At 45.5% G+C, this 13,154-nt stretch overlaps 1 protein-coding gene across 2 annotated transcripts in view; it reads left to right on the forward strand.

Annotated features, from left to right (window-relative positions):
- The window catches only part of KIAA0556 (KIAA0556 ortholog), a 203,480-nt gene that overhangs the window by 93,028 nt on the left and 97,298 nt on the right, over positions 1-13,154 (forward strand). For both annotated transcript variants that reach the window (XM_015559503.1, XM_006756852.2), the window contains exon 7: positions 2,714-2,845. In XM_015559503.1, coding sequence (XP_015414989.1) covers positions 2,714-2,845 — 132 coding nt within the window. The remainder of the gene's footprint in view (positions 1-2,713; positions 2,846-13,154) is intronic.

Below are 13,154 nucleotides of genomic sequence, written 5' to 3' on the forward strand. Positions count from 1 at the left end.
AGTTCGTCTGTTACAGCCCCAGCCCCAGCCCCAGCCCCAGCCCCAGCCCAGCCCCAGCACGTGTCACAGAATGCGTACATGCCCTTCGAGCAAGAGGCATGGTAGTTCTCTCTTCTCCTTTGATCAGTTGGTACCTCCTGTTACAAGAACATGTATTCCTTCCTTTGCAAGCTCCCAAGCTCCCTGAAACACGGCAGCCTGTCCCTCACAAGCGATTAAGCCCATTAGCATTCCCGTGTGCGCGTGCTCGGAATCGGCAGTGCCCTGCTCCGCCGGCCCTGAATTTTCTGCGCTCTGAGTGCTTGATTGCGTCTTTCTTTCCTTTCCTCCCCCGTGAGGGGCACTCCCTGGCCTCACAGTCAGGAGTGACTCTCCTGCTAAGTCAGAGTAAAATGGCAGCGCCGGTTTTCGGCAAAGGCAGAAGCCGTAAGAGCTGCAGTCTGAACAGGGAAAGAAAAAAAAAAGCGTGTGGCCGGATGACTCGGCCACCTCACCCTGTGCGCAGTGCCGCCCGAAACGGCCGCAAAGGAAACGCACGTCTGCGTGTGCTTTTCACCTGCCCTCGCTGCTGAGACACACCGGCCGCTCACCTTCCAGTGAACTTCAGTTTCTGGCGGCTCTGCGTTCACAGCCAGCGTGCTGCAGACACGCCCTGTTGGCCGCCACCGCGTTGACTTGCCTGGTGCTTTCCAAGGTGTGAATTACTAGCTGACAATTAGGAATCAGGAAATTCCATGTCACAGTCTGAAGCTGGGGCTTCTCTTGAAAAATTAGAAGATTTGGGAGCCATGTTCTTACGCACCAACAATGACTGGGCTGAGGAGCACCAATCCCCTTTAGATGGGTCTGTGTTCCCATGTGCACAGTCCTCACCACAGGGCCTGGCACCGAGGGTAAAACAAGCAGCAAGTATATCACATGCCAGGAGCTGACGTGATGGCGCTTATCTGGGGAAAGCTGGCAGGGCTGCCACTTGATGTGCTGGGCGGGGGCTTCGCCTTGGTGAGGTCACACGTGAGCAGAGGCCTCGTGGAAGCCAGGGAGTGAGCCATTTGGAGAAGAGCGCTCCGGGCACAGAGCAGCAGGTGTGGCGGCTCTGAGCCAGGGGCCAGTGTGGCAGGAGCTCAGTGACCGAGGGGTGGGGTGGAGGTGAGGTGAGGACTGAGAGATAGCCAAGGCTCAGACCACATAGGACTTTGGGAGCTGCGGTGAGTGAGGACGAGGGGTTCTACTCTGAGTCGGGGGTGGGGGGAGTTCTGTTTGCAGTTTAGCAACTCCTGCGAGGAGAGGGCCCTCTCTCTAGAGCAGCGGTTCTCAACCTGTGGGTCGCGACCCCTGTGGCGGTTGAACGATCCTTTCACAGGGGTCACCTAAGACCATCCTGTATATCAGATATTTACATCACGATTCATAACAGTAGCAGCATTACAGCTATGAAGTAGCAATGAAAATAATTTTATGGTTGGGTCACAACATGAGGAACTGTACTTAAAGGGCTAGAAGGTTGAGAACCACTGCTCTAGCGAGTTCCACCAAAGCCGCAGGTCTTAGTCATGTTGCAGTGGATGATAAGGCTCCATTTAAATGATGTTGGCTTCATTTAAGTAACAGGAATGGAGCTAAATGTATATATATATTTCTATTATTGAGATATCTTTTCCCTGATAATGCATAATCAATATAAAAAATTCAATGTTTAAAGAAAATAAAAGTTCTTTCATAATCTCACTGCCCAGAGGTCATTACTGTGCAGCCATGCAGACTAAAAACTGCACATGTCATTCTGTCCAAGAGGAGGCTGTTTCTGGAATGTGCGGGCTCTGGCCCATTCCCACTGAGTGAGTGCAGTTCCCCAAATTAGTTCTCAGGCCCTGAGAGCAGGACAGGCCACAGGAAGGCATGCATCTTCTGGAATCCTGCTCTGAGTTTTTCCTTGTGCGGATCCTCTGGATCCTCGATCCTGGAGTGGGGTGAATTGGATATTTGTCCACAGTTGCAATTTAGTGTTTTAAAGTCATTACTTACTGATACATATAGACAACTTAAAGGCCCGTTACAACCCATGTGCCACCAGCAGGTCTGCCACGGCCCCTGACGTAGACTGCGTGGCCCATGGCGGCTTACCCACCAGTTGGCAGTGGGTGGACTTAGGCAGTTGTTGACCAAGCGTCCCCAGTGAAGCAGCGCATCCGCCTTGTCCCCAGCAGGGCTCCCGGGCAGTCCCTTCAGTCGCATTAATTTCAATGGTGAGCCTTGAAAACACGAGGGAGCATTTTTAGGGCAGTTCTATTGTTTGGGTACTTCTGTTTCCGATTACCATGTAATTAACCTTTGAGGGAGTGCCCTTTTTCCCCTTGCTTTTTATTGTTGTTTTTACATACATAGGATTATACCTTTCATACTATTTGATAATCCCTCCGTTTTTACTCAACGCGTGTGGCTGTCTTTCTGTGCTGGTCCCCACGCAGCTCAGGGCACCGTTTTGGGAAGTTGGCGGCCCGAGTTTGAATCCTGGTCCCAATGGCTTGTTCCCTAGTGGTGTTGGTAGAGCAGGGGTGAGTTTGATCAGATCAGCTGAGGGAGTGAGAGCAGAGAACGGCTTAGTGAGGAGAGAGATGGAGGCATGGAGGCCAATAGAGAGAATGAAGGCCCCGCATGTCTTTAGGGACACAAATTGCTGTTACCATACCCAGTTCTCTCTGCTTGTCCCTAGGATTCCAAACCTCCGACCGGCACCACACCCTGTGATGTTAACTTCTTCTCCCTTCAGAACGCTCATGGACATTCCAACCTTCCAAGCAGTACGGACAGAGCAAGGATCCTCTTAACTATCAAGGATGTAATGGTAAGACGGCTTTCCTGCATCCTAACCATGAAGGGCCAGGGTCTTTTCCGTAGCCCAGCAGCTGGGCCAGAGGGTGGGCTCCACGAGAGATCCTTTTTTATACTTGGGAAAACTACAGATAGCAACAGGATTTGGCTCTAACAAAAAAACTCTGGCCAACATACCAGAAGATTTAAAATAATACACGAGAGATTTGGCTTAATGGCATTTTTATTTATTTATTTTTTTTGCTTTTCATATAAAGTATAGATTTATTTTTAAAAACTTTCTTTTTCAATTACAGCTTATATTCAATATCATTTTGCATTAGTTTCAGGTGTACAGCATAGTGGTTAGACAGCCATATACTCTGCAAAGTGTCCCCCCGGTATTTCCAGCACCCACTTGGCACCACACATAGTTATTGCAACTTTATTGACTGTGTTCCCTATGCTGCAGGTTACATCCCTGTGGCTGTTTTGTAACTACCAATTTATACTTCGTAACTTTTTCATCCAGCCTCTCAATCCCGCTTCTACAAATGGTGTAGCCTCTTTTGTTGTCCGTGTCTGAGGAGATATATCAGAAAAAATATTTCTAAGAGAAATAATGATGTTATTTAAAAAAAAAAGCACCCTGGCCAGTATGCTCAGTGGTTAGAGCATTGGCCTAAGGACCAAAAGGTCATGGGATCCATTCCCTGTCAAGGGCACTCACCTGGGTTCCAGGTTCAATCCCCAGCCCCTGGCCTGGGCACGTGTGGGAGGCAGCCAATTTATGTGTGTGTCTCACATCAATGTTTCTCTTTCTCTTTCTCTCTGTCTCTCTCTGTCTCTTCCCCCTCCCCACTTCCCTTCCTCCCTTTCACTCTCTCTAAAAAAAAAAAAAAATCAATGGGAAAAATATCCTCAGGTGAGGGTTAACCTAAATAAATAAATAAATAAATAAATAAATAAATAATGACAGTAAAGGCTCACATTAAATGAGCACTTACTAAGTGCCGAGCACTGTGTTGAGTGTGTACCATCCATCACTGCGTCACCCTGTGAGTTAAGTGCTAGGTATTTTCATTCTATTTTATAGTTGAGGGAACTGAGGAGTAGAGAAATGATGTTGCTCGCCCAGGCCTCAGAGAAGCCCAGACTGGAAACCCAGAGCCCAGGACTCCTGTTCCACGGGATTACAGGCTGGGAAAGGCATTGACCTGGTTTCGCTTCTGAAAATGCCCAGCTCTCCACAGGGGCACGATCTGTGGTAAATAGTATTGATGTTCTGCCTGGGAGCAAGGTGTTCAGAGGGGGCCATCCATCAGTTATGCTTAACTGTGTTAAACAACGATCGAGAAGACCTCTCCTCTGCCAGGTCCCTCCCCTGTGCCCTCATTGCTGGGAATGTTGATGAAAATGTTTTTCAAAAATGAAATTCAATGAGGAAACAACCAGATAAGCCCAGATTGAGGGACAATCCACAGAAAACTGGCCTGGAGTCTTCCACTATATCAGTTGCAGGAGAGACAGGAAGGCTGTTCTGGATGAAAGGAGGGTACAGAGATGTCGCAGTTACGCTATGTAGGGTCCTGGGAGGAGAATTGCTATAAATTTAAGGACAGTTTTGGGAAATTCAGAGAAATTGAAAATTAGCTGCATTATGTTGTAAATAATATCATAGTGATGTCCAGTCTCCCATATTCGATAATTCTATTGTGGTTATATAGCGAAGGCTCTTGTTCTCAGAAGACACATGCCGGAGCGCGCAGGCGTGAGCGGCCATGCTGTCTACACTCGTGCATAAGTGGGCCAGAGTAAAGAACAGGTTTACCTATTGAGGAGGAGGAAAGGGAGAAGGGAGAAAGGGAGAAATGGGACCAGATGCTAACATTTGGTGACTGTAGGTGAAGGGGTTTGGATATTATACTATTCTGATCAATTGCCTATTTTAAATTTTTTCAAAATAAAAACTTCTTTTAAAGCTTCATTGGAGCTAAGCATCAGCAAAGGAAGACACAGAGGAAAGTCAGAAAGGAGAGCTCGTTTAGAAAAGCTGAGTGGGGTGGTATGCGTGCCGGTTTCCTGATTGTGCTATTGTGCTGTGGTCACGCGGGTGTTACCACGGGGGAAACTGGCTGCAGCGTACATGAGATCTGCGTGTATTGTTCTTACAAATGATGCGTGAAATACACAGCCAGCTCAAAATAAAAAGTACTAACGTAAAAAATAAATGAAACAAGCCCAGATGCCCAGGTCCTACCACCAGAGGTCCTGGTTCTCAGCCCGGCTGTGGCTCAGGCATTGTACCTTGCGTGAAGCACCCCACGTGACGATAATTTGTAGCAATATTTGCAGCAGTTCAAGGAGAAGATAGGGCTGTGGACCTCAATGCTTCAGATGCACAGGAATCCTAAGGGCATTGGTTTAAAAGGCATATTTTAGGTCTAATGTTTAAGCTACCAGAATTTGTACTTTTTAACCAAAGAACTCCCGGTGATTCTGAACCAGAGGCCTGATGAGTCGAGTCCAGTTCAAATGGAAGCAGTTTTGGAGATAATTTGGATGTTGTGGCTTGGATTTGGGACTAGAAAAGAGATTTAAAAATTCAAAGTTAAAATCTCATCTACACCATACAATCAAGGTAAAAATAAAGTAAAAAAACAAAATAAAACAGCAAAAATCCACTGAGGTTTACAAAAGCCAGGAGGGAATGGGAGAGGTTCTGCCCTTGTCTTTTAGATTCATATCCTGCACTCTGGAAACTTGGGTGGGAGATGGCACTTAAAAGAATAGAAAATGAAAGATACAAAAACGTAATAGCTCTAGACAGCATCTCCTGTGGTACAGATCAATTTCTCTCCAGATATTGACTATTAGTGTCAAGAAAAGACTAAATTATATGCAACATACTCTTTTAAGAAAGCAAGGAAGTCTTAATATCTTTTAAAAATATTTTCAAGGAAAATTATTTTATTTAGGTTTTGACTATTTAAAGATGTTAATTTTAGATAAATAGAAAATTAATTTTGTGTTATTATATGAAGACATTATTAAATCAAGGAAATGAATATGAACCCTTCATATTTTTTTTCACTTTGGTCACCTTAAAAATATATTTCAACTTGAGAAAAAAATAATCCGGAGAAAACGGGCCTGTAGGAGAGGATTCTTACTAGTTATGACTAGAAAAAATTATGCTCAAATTCGAGATAAGGATAGAAACATAATGATGAATGGAAGAGTGTGTGACCAGATGGGGAGGGCCCAGACCCGTGCCCGCAAGGACCAGGCTTCAGCTCACAATGTGTATCGTTGGCTGGCCTGGTGTTGTGCTGTGGTCATGATTGTTGCTGTTTATTTTGAATCAAAAACTTACTCTGAGCATGCTCCCTCCTGTTTGCTCTGTTCCTTACCATTCTCTGTGGGTGACTCTGAGACTCGCATTGCTGGTTTACGTCTTCTGGAGATGTTGGAGCTTGTCACTCCTGTTTTAGGGAGTAAAATGAACAGGTGCCTAAGTCTCGCAAGCCTGGAGCTTTTCCGTAAACTCTGAGTCACTCTCAGAGGTCCCATTGCCTCCCCTTTGACAAAAAGGGGCGGATTAGGTATTTCCTGTGCTTGTCAGCTCTGAAATTGTAAATCCTAGGTTGAGTTTATAGGCAACCCTATTTCTGATTACAAAATCCATAGGAGTAGAATATTCAGTCCCCACTCATCCAAGGACTCCGGTAGCTCATTAATAAGTTGCATATGTGGGGTTTGAAATAGCCTCTCTCTACCCTAGATCTAAGCTTCATATTGGCAGAGATGTGTGCTGTCTCTTTGCCTGCTCTGTCTCTGGTCCTTGGAAAAGTGCTTGGCATAGAGTTAGTGTGCAAATAAATCTTTGTTAAGCAAGCGGATTGAATAATTGAGTGAATCAATGAGTGAGGTGTGGTGTCGATGTTGATTCGGCACCCTGGGCAGCCCACACAAGCTGAGTTCAGTCATCACATCGCTGAGTTATAATTACAGTGACAGTATTTTCCAAACTGTGAATCAGGAAACATAACCTGACAAATAATTTTTTTGTTGCTTGGGGTAGAAGAATCAGTTTGAGAAATGGAGTTTGGGTCCTGGAATATTGGGATCACTGGCACATGGTGCCAGTTACGATGGATATTTTCAGTGACACGACCAAGGCCGGCGGGATGACAAGTACAGCCCTGGCATCGAGTGCCGGGCACGCCGGAGGGACTCAGCTGACTCATCGTGGGGAGACGGGCACCGTGGTACGAGGCGTTCTGGTTTTAAGAGGAGCCAGGTATCTGGGTTTCTTTGTGTTCAATTTCTCTGCCTTTTTTTTAAATTTAATGTTGGTAAAAAATTCACAATTTTCTGTGGACCAAAGATAGAAAATGGCCAGATTTGGCTTTCAGACCATCAGCTTGAAACTTCTGGTTCAATGAAAGCCTTGTTGGTTCCCGACAAGAGGAGGGGGTCCTTCTCCTTCCCAGTGGCACGTTATGAGCCCCTCTGTACCCAGAGCCGTCAAGGGCGTGGTGCCCTGAATGCACCCAGAGATGCCCAGTTGGACACCTCGGATTGAAGGACAGCCTGGCTGATGGCATTAGGAGTGCTCTGGGCAGGAGAGGCAGACAGCACAGGAATAATTCAGTGATGTGCATGAATGATTCATGTGGAACGATGCTGAACAAGCACTAAATGCCCATGAAAGGCAGGTCCGGAGGGAGAGATGTGGTGATCCTTTCACCCAATAGAGCGCTTCTGTAAGTGAAGCTCTCGGGTGGTATCTGACTTACTACAGCATCTTTTTTAATCCTAATAAAAATAAAGAATGACCTGTGACTCAGTACTGGGATAAATAATGTCTTTTATTTCTTGCATTTATTGGCTATATGGAATATCTTAGGTACTTTTACATCATTTTTCATAATTTTGTATAACATCTAATACATGAGTGCTTTCGCATTAGGAAAGAGTCAAACAATTCAGAAGTAAACTGAATAGAATATGAAAAGCTCTCTCCACCTATCCAGTCAAACTGTGCCCAGCTTTTGACTGAGTACATATACTTTGTTTATTTTGTTTTTAACATGTTTTTATTGGTTTCAGAGAGAGGAAGGGAGAGGGAGAGAGATAGAAACATCAGTGATGAGAGAGAATCATCAATTGGCTGCCTCCTGCACGCCCCATACTGAGGATCAAGCCCACAACCCGGGCATGTGCCCTGACCGGGAATCAAACACTGACCTCCTGGTTCGTACGTTGATGCTCAACCACTGGGCCACTCAGGCTGGGCTACTTTTTTTAAATTTTATTTTGTCATTTATTCATTTCTTATTTTCTATTTCAGCTCATTTCTTCTTTTATCTTGATTCTTTCTGTAAACTTTTTGGTTTAATTTATTGCTTTGGTTCTATCCCACTCCCACTACACACCCTGGCTTCTTAAGTTAAATGTTTAATTTATTTATATTCAGTCTTGTTTTCTAATATATCAGTGTTAAGACTATAAATTTTCCTCTGAACACTGCTTTGTTTTATCCCACAAATTTGCTATTTATATAGTGTTTTCATTGATATTTGTTTCTAATTTGTGATTTTAGGTTTTTTTCTCTATTTATTTAGAAGAGTTTTTTTTTTTTTTTTTTTTTTAACAAATGTTCTAAGTAAATAGTTTTTTATCTATTTTTGTTTTATTTTGTGTTAATTTCTAGTTTTACTACATATGATCAGGGAATGGCTTGTTTGGTTTCAGAGAATGTTTTTTGGACATTTCTGAGGTTCTGTTTGTGGTCTACCAGATCATTTTTATAAATGCTCCATGGTATTTTAAGAGAATAATAATTCTCTTTTTGGTATAAAGCTCTCAATCTATCTATTAAGCCAGGCGATTCATTGAATTATTTACCCTGGTGAGTCTTAAAGTATGTATGGTCCCAGACTACCCATATCAGAGTCACCTGGGCTGCTTATTAAAAATGTGAATTCTCATACCCCTCTCAAAGACACGGATTTGGATCTGGAATGCTCAGATTCTGCATTTCTCATAAGACTTCTGGGAAGTTCTCATGCTCATTAGCAAACCACTGCAATAGATCCTACTTAATTTTTCTCTGTTTATTCCAGTTGATTTCTGTGAACTTGTCAATTTTCCCTTATACTTCTTTGTTTTTGCTTTATATATTTAAAATCTGTCATATATTTAAAATTTCTAGTAGATAGTGCCTTTTATTCATATGAATATATCAGTGTCATTATCTTTGTCCCATTTAAAATAGTAGATGGACCGTTTCAATATGAAGGCTTGTGTCTTTTTTTAGCCCTGGAAAATAATAATAATAATATTATGACTAATATTATTACGAATTCATGCATGGGTGGGTCCCTTGGCCTGGCCGGCGATCTGGGCCGATTGGGAGGGCTGGCCTGCCAGGGGGAGGGACCGAGGGAGGTTGGCCTCAGCAGCAAGCTAACCAACGGCTGATTCTGCGAGGAATCGGCTCCCTCCTCCCTCCAGTGTGGGTCTGGGGTGCAGGTGAACCAGATTCGAGGCTGTGAGAGCCCCAGCAGCAAGGTCTGGATCAGTGTGCGTCATAGCTACCGGCCAGTTGTTCGCTTGTTCCAGTCATTCGGTTGCTAACGGTCACTTAGGCTTTTATATATGTAGATCATTACTGTCTTCCATTGTTTCTGTTCTGTCCTCTGGAGCATCTGGTGGACAAATGTTGGTCCAGATCTGTCTTTGCAAGTGACTTAATTTTTCTTTCAAACTTCCTTTTTGTTTTTTTTGTACTGTGTTTTTATAAAATTGTTTGGCTTGATTTTGATTGAGCTTTTAAGATCTCTAGTGGTTTCTTTTTCATGGATGAAAGGTCCTCTTAAATCTCTCCAGGGATATGAATGTCCTGTGCTGTAAAGTCTTCCTCTATACTATTAACTCTCTTTCTTTGGGTATTTGTTCTTTTACTCATTTGGTGGCTATCAGTCAGGGTGTTGATTTTTCCCAGATGTGTGCTCATTCTTGAGAATCCCACGTCCTCCGCTCATTCTGTTGGGTGTAACCCACCCCTGGTGATTGTGGAGTCGGGGCATAACATGCTGTTGGAAGCTGTGCACCTTGTCTTCCCGCCCAGGTCTGAGAGCTCCTAGTCTGCCTTTGGGATGGTGATCTCCTGTGGGGGGCATTGTCCTGCCTTCTGGCTCAGTACCCACACTCTAGGCTTCAGTCGGTGGGTGAGCACCTCTGTACTTGATGCAGCCGGGAGCCAGCAGCCTTAAAAGTAGCCCCAATGAATGCCCTGTGATCTCTGTCTCTGTCTTTCGGGAATTCCTCAGAATTTCTAGTCTGCCAGCAGCATTCTTTATTGTTTGGCCTCTATCTCACCATCCCCATTCCATTTTCTATAGCCAATCCCAGCTCTGGACAGGGAGGTGAGGCACTCGGGGCCTCACAGCCAAGTAACTGTCAGGCCGCTCAGTGTGCTGAGTCCATGTCCTTGCTCTTACATCACGCCACTGCCTAAGACCAGGATGCTTTTTCTTCATAGAGATGGGATGGAAGAGACTGCTCCAAGGTCCTTCATAAATAAAGTTAGCTGTAAATGAAAAAGGTAGGGCTCACGTCACTTTATTCTGGGAAATTTGTGATCTAGGAGCCAATGGGCATGAGGCATGGGCTGGTAAGCCCTCGGTTAGGTTCTTGATGCTCATTCTACTTGTAATTTCTTCCAGAACGGCTGTCTGTTGCCAGATTATAAATTCCATGAGAACAAGGACTCTATCTGTCTGGTTCCTTACTCTGTCTGAGTATTTAGCAGTCGGACCTGCTAATGGGGAAAAATACATTCAGCAATAAACATTTGTTGAATAATGAATGAATGAAAAGGAGAACAAGTTAGTCTATACCCCCTCAGTGCAGGGTGAAAATCCTTTCTGGGCCAGGCAGGTTAATATTCATGAGTAAAATGGCTCATATAAGGCAATAGGAGCTAGTGGGGATTATTGCAACTAACAGTGCATGCCGGGCTAAAGGCACTCAGATCCCACGTTTATAAATCTTCCAACTAAATGAGAGACATCGCTGGGGGTTGGCAGGGAGGAGGGGTATTGGCTGCAGGCCAGTGACAGCTCCCTGGGGACTGCTGCTTCCTCTTGGGACAAAGTACCCGCTGCGCTTCATGCTCTAAACACTTGATCTTCTTGTGGGCAGAGTCCATAGGATCTGAGAAACAGAGAAGAAACGCTGTCATCTCACTTTTAAACTTGCTGTGGAAACCAGACCTCTGTGAGAGCAGTCCTGAAACACTGATTCACGGCTGTCATCTCGTTGTGTCCCTTCAGCAACCGTGTCAGCTTCTCAGGGCCCATCCCCACAGTAGAGGTGGGGCTTGAGCTCAGAGACTTGCTGGGGGCACAGAGCAGCTGGAGTGGGCCCAGGACCCAGGCCCTGAACTTACTTACACCTCACTGTCCCCTTTCTGAGGGTAGTTAGAGGGTTAATGCTTCATCTACTAACAACCCACATTTAACACGTTTAATGGCCTCAGGCAGCTTTGTCCAAAGCTGTTACCAGCAGGTTTCATCAGTTCCATGCAAGTCCTGGACAGTCCCTGGGCCCTGACTTCCCTCCTGCTCAGAGACCGCTTGCTTCCAACGGGCGGGTGCCAGGAAAGGAATAAATGTGGGCAGGTGGCAACGAGCCTGGGTTTGGAGTCGGACAGTTATTCATCCAAACCGGCTCTGCTGTTGCTAGCCCTGTGACCTGGGGCTGTACTTAGGTGCCCTGAGCCTGTACTTAGGAGCCCTGGGCCTGTACTTAGGTGTCCTGGGCCTGTACTTAGGTGTCCTGGGCCTGTAAGAAAGAACACCACTGGGGTGGTGAACAGCTGCCATGGGATAAGGTGTGGAGAGGTTAGCTTGGTAATTGGTGGCTGCTGCTGGTGGTATTATAGTTATTATCACTGTTATCACAAACAGCTTTATGGTTGCCCAGGTTGGCTCTTTCTCTGGCCCAGCAGAACGAGGCAGGTCAGGCATGAGAGGCATGGATCCACTGGCCAGCGAACCCTGCTGCATTGCAGTCAGTGGCCAGCCCCGGCTCCCTCCCTGGCCCCCTCCCCGGGCCCCTCCTTGGTCCCCTCTCTGACCCCTCCCTGGCTTTCCACCAGGCGTCCAACTTGTGTGCAGTCCCATCGTCCACTCCCTCCAGGACATTTCTGACCTGGGCTCCTTGCAGCGGGCTTTCTGTTGAAAGGGCTTTAACTTAACATTTTAAACACTAAACATTGAAATTGCCCATCACAAGTTTGTAAAGCAAAGCTGTAAAGTTACTTTTCACAGAGAAATTTCTGGATGGCAGCTTCAAAGCAGCTGGTGGCGGCTGCAGCCCGGGGTCCCTTTGAAGTCTCGGCAAGTGGGCTTTCAGAGCCTGCACCCAGGTCCTCATCTTTCCGGAAGGAAGGGCTTTGAGCGCTTTCTCCAGGGCGTGTCGCTCCTTAGTTCGTCCGGGACAGAAGATTCTAGACCACACGGGCATTATAAGGGCAGAGGTTCCTAAGGTTTGCTCCTCCAGTATGAGCAAATGTATTATTTTCTTTTGTGAAGAAGATGCCAGCCATGCAGAATTTAGGCTTCTTTTTAATGTTTATTTTGTAAATACAATTATGGCATTTAAATTTGTATTAATTGAACAGAAGTAAAATCAAATTGGAAATGGGGAATTATTAAAATTAAAATTTATTAGAAGAGATTTTTCTGAAAATATCTCACCAGTTTAACAAATTATGAAAGAAACATTGAGGTCAGAGTTGTCCATCTTTTAAAACTCTGTTTCTGTTCATGAGGGATTTGAATTGACTCACTGACTCGGAAAATGAGGCAGGGCTGTGCCACGCCGCCTGCCCTCTTCTGGTTTCCATTAGCTACGCTGAGGGCTTGGGTTTTGACATTGCAGTTTGCTCCGTGACGCACATGTGCACAGTTGTCTAGGATACTCCGTCTCTAACCAGCTTCCACGCCCACCACCAGGTCTGCACCCACTGCTCCGGGCTGTGCTCTTTATTCTGATGGCACCGCCATCGTTTGGATTTTGTCATCCGGGAGGTTTTTTCCTGAGATGGGCTCATGGGGTTATATTTCCTGAGTTTTTTCCTGTTGGATTGGTGGCCTATTGTTTTTAAGTCTGGACCACTCCACTGGATACTAGAGTGACTATATGCAAATTAACCCAACCAATATGTCGGCCGGCAGGCAGCCACGAAGCTGGAGCAAGCAGGAGGCTTGGTTGCCCCAGCGATGGAGGAAGCCAAGCTTCCAGCCTGCTTTGTCCTGCTGTGGCCC

The sequence above is a fragment of the Myotis davidii genome, unplaced genomic scaffold, assembly GCF_000327345.1.
Source record: "Myotis davidii unplaced genomic scaffold, ASM32734v1 scaffold934, whole genome shotgun sequence".
Taxonomy (NCBI): Eukaryota; Metazoa; Chordata; class Mammalia; order Chiroptera; family Vespertilionidae; genus Myotis; species Myotis davidii.